Genomic DNA, 18,519 nt, shown 5'->3' on the forward strand with positions numbered 1-18,519 from the left:
TACCTTCACATAGAAGTTGTGAAAATAATTCATGTATGACATGTACAATGTCAAGATAAATGTGTACTTTTAATTAATTATCTTTATCCTTCCGAAGATATTATTCCCATTTAATTCCTATCAGACGTTGATGGGTTTATTTCCCCATAGTTTCCAAGCTCTGTATATATATCGCATCTTTAAAAGCTTACCTACCTAAAAAGTAAATAGTTTTATATTTATATTTTATATCCTTAACCATCAATGAGAATGATTTTAATGTGTTTTTGAGATTTTAAATTTATTTATTCATGAGAGACACAGAAAGAGAAGCAGAGATGCAGACAGAGAAGCAGGCTCCCTGCGGGGAGCCTGATGCAAGATTCCATCCCAGGACCCAGGATCACAACCTGAGCTGAAGGTAGATGCTCAACCACTGAATCACCCAGGTGCACCCCCCTTTTTAAAGATTTTATGTATTTATTCATGAGAGACACAGAGAGAATGGCAGAGACATAGGCAAAGAGAGAAGCAGGCTCCCTGCGTGCTTCATAGCTTTTGGGACTTTTAACTTATTTTGTGAGCTCTATCTAAATCCCAGATAATCAGGAAAAAAAAAACAATACCAACTATCATTCTTTCTTATATAGCAGTTGTGTGTGATTTGAATTTATTTTTCTGAAAGGAGTGAAGTAGGGATCCACAGTATCCCCACTCAAATTTCTTTTCAATGATCATGTTTTAATTATATTTCCAAAGGATGTCTGGATGTACATTAAAGGCAGCTTCCTCTCACTAGACTTTTTCTTCTTCTCAGAATTTCCTTGCTTCATCTCCTGGGATTGTTTTCCCATTCCCTGTTCATATGACACATAACTTTTATGCAACACACATATAGACTTTTACATTTACCACTTTTCTTCCATATTAAAAAATTTCAAGATAAATCTGTAAGATAGATAAGACAGTTTTATTATTACCATTTTAGGTGAGAAAACTATGAAGAAAGTAAAGAAACTTCCCAAGATCTTAGAATTGTGTCTTGTTGACTAAGGGATATTGGAGCTGTAGCCCAAGATGCTTTACATCTATTTCTCTGCATTGATCTGTAAGATTTGTGGTTTCTGTCCTCAAACATGCTTTCCTTTTATTGTGACTTATTTCTGAAATTTAAATTTGATAGATGTTTCTGCACATGTATGTGAATTATCACATTAAAATTTTACTATCTAATCGATAATGTGATTTTTTTTCCTCAAACACTGAATAATGCTTTGGGAAAAAAAAAACTATCTTCTTTCTTATTTTTAAAGCTTTTATTTATTTGAGAGAGAGAGAGAGAGAAAGAGAGAGAGCATGGGGGGAAGGGAAGAGCATGATGGAGAATCAGACTTCCACTGGGCAGGGGGGATACCAGGACCTGGAGATGATGACTTGAACTGAAGGCACTTAACTGACTGAACTACCCAGATACTGAGCAGGAGCTTAGGACATTGGCTCTTCATAGGAATCAAAGGTTGGACCATAGCAGCATTTTCTCTCTGGTCATTGGAATTAGAATCAGTTCCAGCAGTAAAGATTGAGTATTCTACGTTCAATTTCCTGGGATCAAAATCAGCTCGGCTACTTTCTGGAATATGATCATTTGCTTAACACATATGTTTCAGTTTCCCCTTCTGTAAGTCAGGGATAGAAAGAATGCCAGCTCCATATCACTGTTGTTGGAGGTTAAATGACTAAATAAATGTAAAAAAAAGCATGAAAGAATGTTTGAGTCATTGTAAGTGTTCTCTTATCACAGGTGCTACTATTATTAGTATCAATATTTCTCTTCAGGTACAGTAGAGATGGGTGGGACCAATGAGAGCACTCAGGGAAATTTCATCCTTCTGGGGTTTTCTGATCGCCCCTACCTGGAGAGGATCCTGTTTGTGGTCATTCTCATTGCATATCTCCTGACCCTTGTGGGCAACACCACCATCATCTTGGTGTCCCGGCTGGACCCCCACCTCCACACTCCCATGTACTTCTTTCTCACTCACCTATCGTTCCTGGACCTCGGTTTCACCACCAGCTCCATCCCTCAGTTGTTGTATAACCTGAATGGACATGACAAGACCATCAGCTACACAGGCTGTGCCATTCAGCTCTTCCTATTTCTGGGTTTGGGTGGTGTGGAGTGCCTACTCCTGGCTGTCATGGCATATGACCGGTTTGTTGCAGTCTGCAAACCCCTCCACTACATGGTGATCATGAATCCGCGCCTCTGCGTGGGCTTGGTGTCAGTGGCCTGGAGCTGTGGGGTGGCCAACTCCTTGGCCATGTCCCCAGTCACTCTGCACTTACCCCGCTGTGGGCATCGCAGTGTGGACCACTTCCTGTGTGAAGTGCCTGCCCTGATCCGGATGGCTTGTGTCAATACAGCTGCCATCGAGGGCACTATCTTTGTCCTGGCAGTGGGCATTGTGCTTTCCCCCCTGGTGTTCATTCTGGTGTCTTACAGCTATATTATGAGAGCTGTGTTACACATTCAGTCAGTATCAGGAAGACAGAAGGCCTTCAACACCTGTGGCTCCCATCTCACAGTGGTCTCTCTTTTCTATGGAAACATCATCTACATGTACATGCAACCAGGAAACAGCTCTTCCCAGGACCAGGGAAAGTTCCTCACTCTCTTCTACAACATTGTCACACCACTTCTGAACCCCCTGATCTACACCCTCAGAAACAAGGAAGTGAAGGTGGCTCTGCAGAGGCTCCTGCTGGGTAAAAGAGAGGTGGGGAAGTGTTGAGAGATAGATATCTCCATCTGGTTGTCACCTGCTCAGCAGCCAGTGATGGCATCTGGACCTGTTGGATCAGACCTGCTCTTAACTTGTCCTTTCAAACTTATATAGCTTTTCTTAGACATCTATAACTGTTTCAGTTCCAATAATATTTTAATGAGTGAACTGTACAACACATAGCATTCAAAACCCACCAAATGATCTATAATCCAGATCTGAAGATCACTGTGATGAGTAGTTACAAAGATTTTTCACAACTTACACAAGAGTGCCAAAGAGGAAACTACTTTCCTTACTCAGAATTTTGCCTTGGTTTTTGTTTGTTTTTAATTTGTTAACAAATTTTTGGGTCCTTCAGTCAGAATGATCATGGACTGATAATTTATCTGACAGCCATCAAACATGGGCTATTTTAACACATTGCACTTTTTTTTCAAATTCTCATCCAAAGCCTTTCATCAAGTCATGTTCTTTGTTTTCCTACCTTTTGTCCCCAATCTTTAGCATTATCCCAAAGTCTGGTTTAAATTGTAGATAAACCAAGAAGTATATAAATGACATAACGGACATTTTAGTCTTAATGGATCATTAAATTTTCAGATATGTTTTTTTTTCATTACTGAGAAAAACCTGTTTATCAAGTTAATGCTGTGAGTCAGGTGCTCTTAAACCTCTAATCCTCTCTGCATTTGTCAAAGATCAGCATGATTTTCACTGTTTTCATTTTACCTATGTGGCACTTGATGCTTTACAATAAATCATTCTTTGCTCAAGAAGAAATGAACCAGAGATTTACGTCAAGTTTTGTCTGAGTTTCTACTGTTACATTAATTTTTAAAGAATGAAAATCCTTAAGCATTTAAGTAGTGTCAAAACCCTTTAGGTCTGCCTCAATTTCTTTCAGAAGTGTTCTATAGTTTTTAGGGTACAGATGCTTTACTGCTTTGGTTAGGTTTATTCCTAGGTATCTTATGCTTTTGGGTGCAATTGTAAATGGGATTGATTCCTTAATTTCTCTTTCTTCAGTCTCATTGTTAGTGTCTAGAAATGCCACTGATTTCTGGGCATTGATTTTGTATCCTGCCACGCTACTAAATTGCTGTATGAGTTCTAGCAATCTTGGGGTGGAGGCTTTTGGGTTTTCTATGTAGAGTATAATGTCATCGGTGAAGAGGGAGAGTTTGACTTCTTCTTTGCCAATTTGAATGCCTCTAATGTCTTCTTGTTGTGTGATTGCTGAGGCTAGGACACAAAGAGATGGAAAAATATTCCATGCTCATGGATTGGCAGAATTAATATTGTGAAAATGTCTATGTTACCCAGGACAATTTACACGTTTAATGCAATCTCTATCAAAATACCATGGACTTTCTTCAGAGAGTTAGAACAAATTATTTTAAGATTTCTGTGGAATCAGAAAAGACCCCGAATAGCCAGGGGAAATTTAAAATGAAAACCATATCTGGGGGCATCACAATGCCAGATTTCAGGTTGTACTACAAAGCTGTGGTCATCAAGACAGTGTGGTACTGGCAAAAAAACAGACACATAGATGAATGGAACAGAATACAGAACCCAGAAGTGGACCCTGAACTTTATGGTCAACTAATATTTGATAAAGGTGGAAAGACTATCGATTGGAAGAAAGACAGTCTCTTCAATAAATGGTGCTGGGAAAATAGGACATCTACATGGAGAAGAATGAAACTAGACCACTCTCTTTCACCATACACAAAGATAAACTCAAAATGGATGACAGATCTAAATATGAGACAAGATTCCATCAAAATCCTAGAGAAGAACACAGGCAACATCCTTTTTGAACTCGGCCACAGTAACTTCTTGCAAGATACATCCACGAAGGCAAAAGAAACAAAAGCAAAAATGACCTATTGGGACTTCATCAAGATAAGAAGCTTTTGCACAGCAAAGGATACAGTCAACAAAACTAAAAGACAACTTACAGAATGGGAGAAGATATTTGCAAATGACCTATCAGATAAAGGGCTAGTTTCCAAGATCTATAAAGAACTTATTAAACTCAACACCACAGAAACAGACAATCCAATCATGAAATGGGCAAAAGACATGAACAGAAATCTCACAGAGGAAGACATACCCATGGCCAGCACATGAGAAAATGCTCTGCATCACTTGCCATCAGGGAAATACAAATCAAAACCACAAGGAGATACCACCTCACACCAGTGAGAATGGGAAAAATTAGCAAGGCAGGAAACCACAAATGTTGGAGAGGAATCGGAGAAAGGGTAACCCTCTTACACTGTTGGTGGGAATGTGAACTGGTGCAGCCACTCTGGAAAACTGTGTGAAGGTTCCTCAAAGAGTTAAAAATAGACCTGCCCTACGACCCAGCAATTGCATTGTTGGGGATTTACCCCAAAGATACAGATGCAATGAAAGGCTGGGACACCTGCACCCCAATGTTTCTAGCAGCAATGTCCACAATAGCCAAACTGTGGAAGAAGCCTCGGTGTCCATCGAAAGATGAATGGATAAAGAAGATGTGGTTTATGTATACAATGGAATATTACTCAGCCATTAGAAATGACAAATACCCACCATTTGCTTCAACATGGATGGAACTGGAGGGTATTATGATGAATGAAGTAAGTCAGTCGGAGAAGGACAAACATTATATGTTCTCATTTATTTGGGGAATATAAATAATAGTGAAAGGGAATATAAGGGAAGGGAGAACAAATGTGTGGGAAATATCAGAAAGGGAGAGGGAACATAAAGACTCCTAACTCTGGGAAACGAACTGGGGGTGGTGGTGGGGGGAGGAGGGCGGCGGGGTGAATGGGTGACGGGCACTGAGGGGGGCACTTGACGGGATGAGCGCTGGGTGTTATTCTGTAAGTTGGCAAATTGAACACGAGTAAAAAATTAATTTATTATTAAAAAAACATTTTCTATCTAAAAAAGTGTACATACTTACATAGCTATCTAATCCATGTCTTATGGCTTTTTTTTCATAGTACACACATGTAGGTAAAATACATACACATAATACAATATGGGCAAAGGGCGGACTACCCCAAATAGGCCAGTCTGGCATAAACATTAATCAAAACCCAGTAGATTCTGGAAAAGTTTTTTATCTCTCACCTCAACTACCTGCCTGTATTAGGAAGAGAGCTATTAAGAGAGATTCTTCTTTACTTAAACACGTATCTACATAATAGTGAAACATTTGATTTCCAAGCATCTCCTCTCCTTTATATTCTCAGACCCTATCCTTCTCCTTAGCTCTTAGGCTTCATATTGCCTCACTGCCTTTGGAATTTCTGTATCTGTGTGGATTTCCCTTATATCCACTATTAACTTGATTTTCTACTGTTAATCTGACTCATGTCAATTTGATTTTTAAGCTAAAAGGACCTTAAAGGGAGCAGTAATTCTTAGTCCTTGACAATATATATACAGACATATGTGTTATATCTGCATTTTTGCATACCTGCATGTGTTGTGTGTGTGTGTGTGCTTTTAAGATAGAATAGTTGCTTGGGAAGTATACTACAAGTAATGTATATATAATCTACCCCCATTGGGTGACAATAGTGGAAATAAAGTCATTCATATTGCTTCCTATGATTATTTTGGGGATTTTAGCATTCCCTCAAATAAGAAATATGCCATACTCTTTGGCTTATTTATTACATATTTTATACTCAATAACCATAAAACTTATGAATCAATGGAGTCCATATATGCTGATATCAAATTTTCCACTCCACATGGGCTCTTTTTTTAAAAGATTTTATTTATTCTTTATGAGAGACACACAGAGAGAGGCAGAGACACGGGCAGACAGAGAAGCAGACTCCCTGCAGAAAGTCTGATGTGGGAGTCGATCCTAGGACCCCAGATCAGGACCTGAGCCAACGGCAGATGCTCACTGCTGAGGCACCCAGGCTTCCCCACATGGGTTCTTTATTTTTTTTTCCACATGGGTTCTTTAAATTCTACCTTTGTCACACCTATTTGTCCAGTTTCAAAAAATAAAGTTGTTTGTAATTCCACATTCCAAACATCTGATTATTGTAAGGTCCTCCTTCTCAATTCCATCCACCCTTCCCAATTGTTTATTCCAAATACTGCTGGAAGAAAATCAGTCTCTTCAATAAATGGTGCTGCGAAAATTGGACATCCACATGCAGAAGAATGAAACTAGACCACTCTCTTGCACCGTACACAAAGATAAACTCAAAATGGATGAAAGATTTTTTTTTGGATGAAAGATCTTAATGTGAGACAAGATTCCATCAAAATCCTAGAGGAAAACACAGGCAACACCCTTTTTGAACTCAGCCACAGTAACTTCTTGCAAGATTCATCCATGAAGGCAAGAGAAACAAAAGAAAAAATGAACTATTGGGACTTCATCAAGATAAGAAGCTTTTGAACAGCAAAAGATACAGTCAACAAAACTCAAAGACAACCTACAGAATGGGAGAAGATATTTGCAAATGACGTATCAGATAAAGGGCTAGTTTCCAAGATCTATAAAAAAAATCTCTTAAGAAAAAAAATCTCTCTTGAATCATTACAACTGTAACCTTCTTTTTGGCACTGATGTTTCTAACCTTGGCTCTTCTATTGTGATCAATGTCAAAGATCACATTTTCACAAAAGACACAGGCATCTGAAGAAGTAAATTGAGGCATGTACCAGGAAATCCTACTTAGTTGTGTTTTGCTCCACACCATCCTGCCAAAGGAGATTTCATAATCACTGGATTTGTTCTCACCTATCATACCAGTCAACAATATTTGTTTTCATTGTAATTATTGCCAAGGGGAACCACAACTATATCTTCCATCTACTGATGCACTCATTAATTGAAGAAAGATGTAAACACCTAAAATGTGCTTTTCTATTCTTTCAGAGACTAGAGTTATGAAGCCACTTTGATCGTTATAAACTAGTATGGTGATCTTTAAAAGGTATTCTTGATACAGGAGAGCTCGGTTCTTGCCTCACGGAGTCAAAAAATGAATCTTGTGGACACAGGAGAGAGAGAGTAAAGAGACAGAAGTTTATTAAGTAAAGATATAGAGAAAGCTCTCAAGAGTGAGAGGGCTGCCAACAGGGTTGCCACTGAGCTCTTGTATTGGCAGCCTTTTATTGAGAATTGACTGGGAAGCTCATAGCCTTGAGATTCTTGTGCTGTCTTGGTTTGAGTTAGGACTGGTGGTAACATCTTCAATGGCTCACTTCTTCTTTGGGGTCTAGTTATTCTATGTTGGTTACAGATGACCATCATAGAAAGACACCCTCCCTGCCCACACCTAGGCCAAGGTGGTCTGGCTTGCTCCACTATCTCTGGTTTCCTTATATCTCAGCATTTTAGGGATTTCTGTGAGCCTGCTTCCATGGCCCTTTACCTAGCCCTGCCTAGCCTTGTTTATCCCTAACTCATTCTTAAGTTTATATGATTGATTTTCTAACCTTTCTTGTGTTTCTATAAATCTTACACTCCTTTTGCAAAGGAGAAAAGAAAGCCTCTGTGTGCCACAGAACATGAATTAGACCTCTTGGATCACACTCAACCACTGAAACCTAAATAGCCATTGCTAAATCTACTCATAATCAGGAAATAGTAGAGACAAGTGTACCCCCTCACTGATTGACAACACCCATCCCTTTAAAACCCTCTGGCCTAGACAGAAACTACAAATGTGGCTTTGGGACAAGAGTCTACCTTTCCCAGTGGTGGCTGGCTCGGGGAAAAAGTTCATATTATTTTCAATCTCTTGAGTGACAAGTAGCCAAACTTGGGTTTAATAAGAGTTACAGCAGCAAATATAACTGCTAAGGTCCTTGCAATTGGATAATATTGGACACACACATACACACTCACACACATAGATATGCAATATAAATAAGCAAAATAATTACAGATGTGAAACTGCTAGATGAAAGAAACACAAGTGATACAGTTGGGGTCAGGTATCTCTGTGCAGGTTGCAAAATTTCAGGGGGTGCATTTTTTAAGTAAGCTCTATGCCCAACATGACTCCAAGATTAAGAGCTACTAGTTCTGCTGACTGAGCCAATGAGGTGCTTCAAGCTTGCAAATTTTGAGTATGATTTGAACATGTTGAGTCACAGTTCTTTTTGGAGACTCATTTATATAAAACAGTGTGAACTTCTATGTAGAGTCTATGACAGATATGCATCGGGAAATTGCTTTTTAGAATATTGGTTAAAACAATCTAGTTAATAAAACCAAAGGAAGAAGTATAGGAACAGCAAATACTGGTGTGGTCAGCTGAAGCAAAAGATTTCACAAAAGGCAAAAATATAAAATAACAAAATAAAATAAAATAATAAATTAAATTAAATTAAATTAAATTAAATTAAAAAGGCTGTACTAAAAAGGAGGTACATAAGGGCAAGATGGCAGAAGAGTAGGGTCCACAAGTCACCTGTCCCCAACAAATTACTACATAACCTTCAAATCATTCTGAAAATCTACAAATTCAGCCTGAGATTTAGAGACAACAGCTGGAATGCTACAGTGAGAAGAGTTTGCGCCTCTAAAAAGGCCAGGGGGGGGGAGAAATAAAGAAACAAAAGGCCTCCAAGGGGGAGGGGCCCTGAGAGGAGCCGGGCTGAGACCAGGGCTAGTGTCCCCAGGACAGGAGAGCCCCGTCCCGGAGGAGCAGGAGCTGCACCGACCTTCCCGGGCGGAAAGGGGCTCGCAGGGAGTTAGAGCAGGACCCAGGAGGGCGGGGATGCCCTCGGGCTCCCGAGGACACTAACAGACACCTGCGCCCCGGGAGAGTGCGCCGAGCTCCCTAAGGGCTGCAGCGCGCACGGGGGACCCGGAGCAGCTCTGGGGGCTCGGGGGCGGCTCCGCGGAGGGGGCTGCGGGGCGGGAGCGCGAATCCAACAGCACAGGCCCCGGAGCACAGGGCGCCGGGACACAGCCCAGGATCCGGCCTCCCCCGGGACAGGCAGAGGCCGGGCGGGCTCAGGACAGCAAGGATGCTCCTGCCCCCAGCTGAGCAGATCAGCGGCCCGCCCCGGAGCCTCCAGGCCCTGCAGACAGAGAGCTCCGGAGTTACTGCGGGAGCTGACTCCAGGGCTCCAGAGCTGGCCCCGCCACTGAGGTTGTTCCTCCTGGGGCCTCACGGGATAAACATCCCCCACTGAGCCCTGCACCAGGCAGGGGGCAGAGCAGCTCCCCCAAGTGCTAACACCTGAAAATCAGCACAACAGGCCCCTCCCCCAGACGACTAGCTAGATAGACAGGGGAAAAACAAATTATTGATGAAGCAGCACTGGAAAGTTCCAGGGGAAGTGAAGGGACTTACAGTATACAGAATCAGAGGATACTCCCGAGTGGTTTTTTTTTTTTTTTTTTTTTTTTTTTTTTTTGCTTTTTGATTTCTGTTTGCTTCCCCACCCCTTTTTTTCTTTCTTTCTTTTTCTTTCTCTTTTTCTTCTCTTTTTTTCTTCCTTTTTTCTTTTTTCTTTTTCTTTGTTTTTCCTTCCTTCTCTCCTATCTTTTTCTCCTTTTCCCAATACAACTTGTTTTCAGCCACTCTGCACTGAGCAAAATGACTAGAAGGAAAACCTAACCTCAGAAGAAAGAATCAGAAACAGTCCTCTCTACCACAGGGTTACAAAATTTGGATTACAATTCAATGTCAGAAAGCCAATTCAGAAGCACTATTATAAAGCTACTGGTGGCTCTAGAAAAAAGCATAAAGGACTCAAGAGACTTCATGACTGCAGAATTTAGATCTAATCAGGCAGAAATTAAAAACCAATTGAATGAGATACAATCCAAACTAGAAGTCCTAACGAAGAGGGTTAATGAGGTGGAAGAACGAGTGAGTAACATAGAAGACAAGTTGATGGCAAAGAGGGAAACTGAGGAAGAAAGAGACAAACAATTAAAAGATCATGAGGATAGATTAAGGGAAATAAATGACAGCCTGAGGAAGAAAAACCTATGTTAAACTGGGGTTGCCGAGGGTGCCAAAAGGGACAGAGGTCCAGAAAATGTATTTGAACAAGTCATAGCTGAAAACTTTCCTAATCTGGGAAGGGAAACAGGCATTCAGATCCAGGAGATAGAGAGATTCCCCCCCCTAAAATCAATAAAAACCGTTCAACACCTCAACATTGAATAGTGAAGCTTGCAAATTCCAAAGATAAAGAGAAGATCCTTAAAGCAGCAAGAGACAAGAAATCCCTGAATTTTATGGGGAGAAGTATTAGGGTAACACCAGACTTCTCCACAGAGACCTAGCAGGCCAGAAAGGGCTGGCAGGATATATTCAGGGTCCTAAATGAATAGAAGATGTAACCAAAAATACTTTATCCAGCAAGTCTCTCATTCAGAATGGAAGGAGAGATAAAGAGCTTCCAAGACAGGCAGGAACTGAAAAGAATATGTGACCTCCAAACCAGTTCTACACAAAATTTTAAGGGGGACTCTCAAAATTCCCCTTTAAGAAGAAGTCCAAAGGAACAATCCACAGGGACTGAATAGATATCATGATGACACTAAACTCATATCTTTCAATAGTAACTCTAAACGTGAATGAGCTTAATGACCCATCAAACGGTGCAGGGCGTCAGACTGGATAAAAAAGAAGGACCCACCTATTTGCTGTCTACAAGAGACTCATTTTAGACAGAAGGGACACCTACAGCCTGAAAATAAAAGGTTGGAGAACCATTTACCATTCGAATGGTCCTCAAAAGAAAGCAGGGGTAGCCATCCTTATATCAGATAAACTAAAACTTACCCCAAAGACTGTAGTGAGAGATGAAGAGGGACACTATATCATACTTAATGGATCTATCCAACAAGAGGACTTCACAATCCTCAATATATGTGCCCCGAATGGGGAAGCTGCCAAATATATCAATTAACAACCAAAGTTAAGACATACTTAGATAATAATACACTTACACTTGGTGACTTCAATCTAGCGCTTTCTACACTCGATAGGTCTTCTAAATTTTTTTTTTATTATTTATTTACGATAGTCAGAGAGAGAGAGACAGAGACACAGGCAGAGGGAGAAGCAGGCTCCATGCACCGGGAGCCCAACATGGGATTCGATCCCAGGTCTCCAGGATCGCGCCCTGAGCCAAAGGCAGGCACCAAACCACTGCGCCACCTACGGACCCCCTCGAGAGGTGTTCTAAACAAAACATTTGCAAGGAAACGAGAGCTTTAAATGATACATTGGACCAGATGGATTTCACAGATATCTACAGAACTTTACATCCAAACTCAACTGAATACACATTCTTCTCAAGTGCTCATGGAACTTTCTCCAGTATAGACCACATACTGGGTCACAAATCAGGTCTTAACTGATACCAAAAGATTGGGATTGTCCCCTGCATATTCTCAGACCATAATGCCTTGAAATTAGAGCTAAATCACAACAAGAAATTTGGAAGGACTTAAAACACATGGAGGTTAAGGACCATCCTGCTAAAAGATAAAAGGGTCAGGGTCAACCAGGAAATTAAGGAAGAAATAAAAAGATTCATGGAAACTAATAAGAATGAAGATACAATCGTTCAAAATCTTTGGGATACAGCAAAAGCAGTGCTGAGGGGTAAATATACCGCAATACAAGCATCCATCCAAAAGTTGGAAAGAACTCAAATACAAAAGCTAACCTTACACCTAAAGGAGCTATCGAAAAAACAGCAACTAGATCCTACACCCAGCAGAAGAAGAGAGTTAATAAAAATTCAAGCAGAACTCAACTAAATCGAGACCAGAAGAACCGTGGAACAGATCAACAAAACCAGGAGTTGGTTCTTTGAAAGAATTAATAAGTTAGATAAACCATTAGCCAGCCTTATTAAAAAGAAGAGAGAGAAGACTCAAATTAATAAAATCATGAATGACAAAAGAGAGACTACCAACACCAAGGAAATACAAACAATTTTTTTTAAATACAAACAATTTTAAAAACATATTATGAACAGCTATACGCCAATAAATTAGGCAATCTAGAAGAAACGGATGCATTTCTGGAAAGCCACAATTACCAAAACTAGATCAGTAAGAAATAGAAAACCTGAACAGGCCATTAACCAGGGAGGAAATTGAAGCAGTCATCAAAAACCTCCCAAGACACAAAAGTCCAGGGCCAGATGGCTTCCCAGGGGAATTCTATCAAACGTTTAAAGTAGAATGCATACCTACTCTAAAGCTGTTCAGAAAGATAGAAAGAGATGGAGTACTTCCAAATTCATTCTATGAGGCCAGCATCACCTTAATTCCAAAACCAGACAAAGACGCCTCCAAAAAGGAGAATTACAGACCAATATCCCTGATGAACATGGATGCAAAAATTCTCAACAAGATTCTAGCCAATAGGATCCAACTGTACATTAAGAAAATTATTCACCATGAACAAGTAGGATTTATTCCTGGGACACAAGGCTGGTTCAACACTCGTAAAACAATCAATGTGATTCATCATATCAGCGAGAGAAAAACCAAGAACCATATGATCCTCTCAATAGATGCAGAGAAAGCATTTGAGAGAATACAGCATCCATGCCTGATCAAAACTCTTCAGAGTGTAGGGATAGAGGGAACATTCCTCAACATCTTAAAAGCCATCTATGAAAAACCCACAGCAAATAAAATTCTCAATGAGGATGCACTGGGAGCCTTTCCCCTAAGATCAGGAACAAGACAGGGATGTCCACTCTGACCACTGCTATTCAACATAGTACTGGAAGTCCTAGCCTCAGCAATCAGACAACAAAAAGACATTAAAGGCATTCAAATTGGCAAAGAAGAAGTCAAACTCTCCCTCTTCGCCCATCACATGATACTCTAAGTAGAGAACCCAAAAGACTCCACCCCAAGATGGCTAGAACTCATACAGCAATTTGGCAGCGTGGCAGGATACAAAATCAATGCCCAGAAATCAGTGGCATTTCTATACACTAACAATGAGACTGAAGAAAGAGAAATTAAGGACTCAAACCCATTTACAATTGCACCCAAAAGCATAAGATACCTAGGAATAAACCTAACCAAAGAGGTAAAGGATCTATACCCTAAAAACTATAGAACACTTATGAAAGAAATTGAAGAAGACTCAAAGAGATGGAAAAATATTCCATGCTCATGGATTGGCAGAAGTAATACTGTGAAAATGTCAATGTTACCCAGGGCAATTTACACGTTTAATGCAATTCCTATCAAAATACCATGGACTTTCTTCAGAGAGTTAGAACAGATTATTTTAAGATTTGTGTGGAATCAGAAAAGACCCCGAATAGCCAGGGGAGTATTAAAAAAGAGAACCATAGCTGGGGGCATCACAATGCCAGATTTCAGGTTGTACCACAGAGCTGTGGTCATCAAGATAGTGTGTTACTGGCACAAAAAGAGACATGTAGATCAATGGAACAGAATAGAGAATCCAGGAGGGGACCCTCAACTTTATGGTCAACTAATATTCGATAAAGGAGGAAAGACTATCCACTGGAAGAAAGACAGTCTCTTCAATAAATGGTGCTGGGAAAATTGGACATCCACATGCAGAAGAATGAAACTAGACCACTCTCTTGCACCATACACAAAGATAAACTCAAAATGGATGAAAGATCTAAATGTGAGACAAGATTCCATCAAATTCCTAGAGGAGAACACAGGCAACATCCTTTTTGAACTCGGCCACAGTAACACGAAGACTCCTAACTCTGGGAAATGAACTAGGGGTGGTGGAAGCGGAGGAGGGCGGGGGGTGGGGGTGACTGGGTGACGGGCACTGAGGGGGTCACTTGATAGGATGAGTACTGGTTGTTATTCTGTATGTTGGCAAATTGAACACCAATAAAAAATAAATTTATTATTTAAATAAATAGTAGGGAAGTTAAGACCCCACTGACAGCAATGTACAGACCATCTAAGCAAAAGATAAATAAGGAAACAAAGGCTTTGAATGACACACAGGAAGAGATGGACATAACATATATATTCAGCGCATTTCATCCTAAATCAGAATACACATTATTTTTGAGTACACTTGGAATATTCTTCAGAAAAATCACATACTGGATCACAAAACAAACTTCAACTGGTACAAAAAGAATGAGAACATACTGTGGATATTTTCAGACCACAAAGTTTTGAAACTTGAAATCAACCACAAGAAAAAAAAACATAGAAAGACCACAAGTATGTTGAGGTTAAAGAGTATCCTACAAAAGAGTGAATGGGTTAATCATGAACTTTGAAAATTAATTTAAAAATACATGGAAACAAGAGGAAAACACAAGGATCAAAAACCTTTGAGACATAGCAAATTCGGTTTTAAGAGAGAAGTGTATAGCAAAACAGACTTTCATCAAGAAGCTAGAAAAGTCTCAAAAGCACAATCAAAACTTAGATCTAAAAGAGCTGGAGAAAGAACAGGAAATCAAGAAGTCAAATAATTGAGATTAGAGCAGAAATAAAAAATATAGAAATAAAAAAATATCCCAGAAGAGATCAATGAAACCAGGAGCTGGTTCTATGAAATAATTAACAAAATTGATATGCCCCCAGCCAGACTTATCAAAAAAAGGGCACTTGGGTGACTCAGTGGTTGAGTATCTACCTTTGGCTCAGGTCATGATCCCAGGTCCTGGGATCGAGTCCCACATCAGGCTGCCCACAGGGAGCCTGCTTCTCCCTCCACCTATGTCTCTGCCTCTCTCTTTGTGTCTCTCATGAATAAATAAATAAAATCTTTAAAAAGAAAGAAAGAAGAAAGAAAGAAAGAAAGAAAGAAAGAAAGAAAGAAAGAAAGAAAGAAGAAGAAAGAAAGAAAGAAAGAAAGAAAGAAAGAAAGAAAGAAAGAAAGAAAGAAAGAAAGAAAGAAAAGAAAGAAAGGAACCAAATAAATAAAATCACCAATGAAAGAGGAGAGATCACAGCCAACATGGCCAGTATACAAGTTAGCTTACTGATCCATTCTTCTGCATCATCTTATTTGCAATTGCTTATCTCCAGTATATTTTATTTCAGTTACTGAGTTATTTATCTAATACTGGATCCCTTTTCAATATTTCCTATCTTTGTCAAAAGACTCACTGACACACTGCAATCTTCTCAAATCCCATAAATATCTTACAGTCCTTCCTTTGAATTGATAACAGTCATATTGATTATTTCTGTTTCATTTAGCACTTTGAAGGGGTTTTGTCCTTGTCCACTGGGGACATAGTCCTCTATATCATTATTATGTGTAAGTGTCTGTGCTTGTTTCCTATGTATTTGGAAGATCAGAGACATTTCTTGACCTTGACAGGAGTGGCTTTATAAAGAAGAGATTCTGTGGTGTCCAGTAGCACTATTGTGACACTCTGTTCCCTAGAACCGGCACTCTAAGGATATGTCCCATGTGGGTGTGTGCACTTTATTATTGTGACTGAACTATAATTTCTTTCAGTCCACTTGGCTGCAATGACCACTGTGCTTGTTACACCATGAAGATTTTTGTCTTTGTGCCATCAAGGGACCAATCTGCGCCATCATGGGCTAGAGGTTGGATGGTGTCAGCGGTCAGCAAGATGCCTGCCATAAGCTCATGTGCAGGAGCTACTGTTGCAGGGCCTTGGAGGATGATATCTCTGCCTTGTGCCCTAAGGCTTTCAGAGTGGGCAGTAATAGCAGCCATACCTGCTAGGGCTGCAGTTGCACTGATTAGCCGTCCGTGCTCTCTCTGCTACTAGCCAAGATTTGGGCACTGCAACTGTGGACATACTGGTGTGCATGGATATCTTCCCCTCTCCCCAGGGCAGAAGACAGTTTGGAGTGTCACCACTCACTGTTAGGACTGTTTGCAGTGTGTTTTGGGGCAGGAGTTGCTTTGGATGGACACCTGTGTAAGAGGACTGGTTGGATATGGTGGATCTGCAGGAGAATGAGGGAACCATGTTCATGGTGCTACCAAGATAAGTAGAGAGTGTTCACAGAGGGTCTGTACATGTGGTGTTGTCTTGGCTTCGGGTCTGGGAGGAAATGGAACTGCCCAGTACTTTTCTTGGAGAAATCCTCAAGTCCCCAAGATTTCTCCCACCACACCCCTCCAAACACACTCAAGTATATTCTGGGAGTAGTAAATAAATCTCCTTATACATGTCCCAAATGCTGTTTGAAATGATGTTCATATGTTATTGTGCTGGCTCTTTAAGGCAGGGACCCAGTTTCTGTTTGCCCTCAGGCTGAGTTAAGCCTGCCAATTTGTTAAATACCCAGAATTATGCCCAGCTGATGGTAAAAATTCAGAAAGTGAAGCTCCACTGTTTTACAAAGCCAGATACTATAGGGGGATCCATGATCCTGGTGTGGGTGCCCCATCCTTGAGCTGTTTAGCATGGGTTCTGATTTTCTCTCTTCTCCATGCTTGTTGTGTACCTCCTTCTTGTGGTTAGTCCTGTGAAGGATTTGGTTCCCAACTCATTTCCACACCTCCTACCATTTTTGATGTGGCCTGTCTCCCTGAGTGACTGGAGAGTCTGTTATATCCTACCTTGGGTTGTCTTCAGAACTATTTGCATGGGTGTGTCTGTTACCTTGTGTATCCCTGGTACTAGGTGAGCTCAGGATCCTCCTACTCCTCTATTTCCCAGAGCCTCAGACTCACAGTCTTTATAAATGAAAAATTTTACAACTCCAAATTTCCATCTTAACATTGTTTTTCCTGTATCTAATACATTTTGGTACATGATGTTTTATTTTCATTTGTGTCAGGATATTTTATGTCCCTTGTGTTTAGTTGTTTGACCAGTTCATTTTTACAAGTATATAATTAAATTTCCACATATATTATTTTACAAGTATATAATTAAATTTTTCCACATATATTCTTGATTTCCCAGATTTATTTCTGCTAATGATTTTAATTTTATCTCATTATGATAAGAAATAGTGAAAGGGAATAAAGGGGAAAGGAGAAAAAATAAGTGGGAAATATCAGAAAGGGAGACAGAATATGAGAGACTCCTAACTCTGGGAAACGAACAAGGGGTGGTTAAAAGGGAGGTGGGCGGGGGTGAGGGTGACTGGGTTACGGGCACTGATGGGGGGCACTTGATGGGATCAGCACTGGGTGTTATGCTATATGCTGGCAAATTGAACTCCAATAAAAATAAATAAATAAATAAATAAATAAATAAATAAATAAATAAATAAATAAAATAAAAAAATAATGAAAAGGAAAGCTACTGTAAGAGATGAAAGCCTTCCCCTCTATCCTTAGGGGTTCTATAGGTAGTTCTATGAAATAAATTGACAACGTGGCTTAACAGGGAAAAAAAAGAAAAGCTAGTTTGTATGACTTCACTCTTCTTAAAATGTTAATAAATGTTTATTAAACTTATATACGGTCTATATTAGAAAATGTTCCATGTTCACTTGAGAAATTATGTACTCTGATATTGTTGTGTGAAGAGACCTCTCTCTATTATTTTTTATTGAATTGCTGTGTAGTATTGCCCAAGTCTTTTATTTCTATCATGATTTTCTCTCTGATTTTCTATCCATTTTTAATATGACATATGTAAATCTTCTAATATTATTATACACCAGCCTACTTTCCCTTTACTTCTGTCAATGTTTCTAAGTATATTTAATATCTCTGATGTTTGGTATATATATATATATATATATATATATATATATATATATATATGTTTATAATTGTTATATATTCTTGATGAAGTGTCATTTTTA

At 39.7% G+C, this 18,519-nt stretch overlaps 1 protein-coding gene across 1 annotated transcript; it reads left to right on the forward strand.

The window, feature by feature from the left end:
• The first annotated feature begins 1,826 nt into the window (after positions 1–1,826).
• Positions 1,827–2,771, forward strand: OR2W3 (olfactory receptor family 2 subfamily W member 3). Its single transcript, XM_072784742.1, has one exon. The coding sequence runs from the start codon at positions 1,827–1,829 to the stop codon at positions 2,769–2,771; it is 945 nt and encodes a 314-aa protein (XP_072640843.1).
• Positions 2,772–18,519: the final 15,748 nt, after the last annotated feature.

This window comes from Canis lupus, chromosome 18, assembly GCF_048164855.1.
Source record: "Canis lupus baileyi chromosome 18, mCanLup2.hap1, whole genome shotgun sequence".
NCBI lineage: Eukaryota > Metazoa > Chordata > Mammalia > Carnivora > Canidae > Canis > Canis lupus.

What these genes read in the sequence shown, in the direction of transcription:
- OR2W3 (XM_072784742.1), top strand. Translation starts at nt 1,827, where the DNA reads ATGGGTGGGACCAATGAGAGCACTCAGGGAAATTTCATCCTTCTGGGG.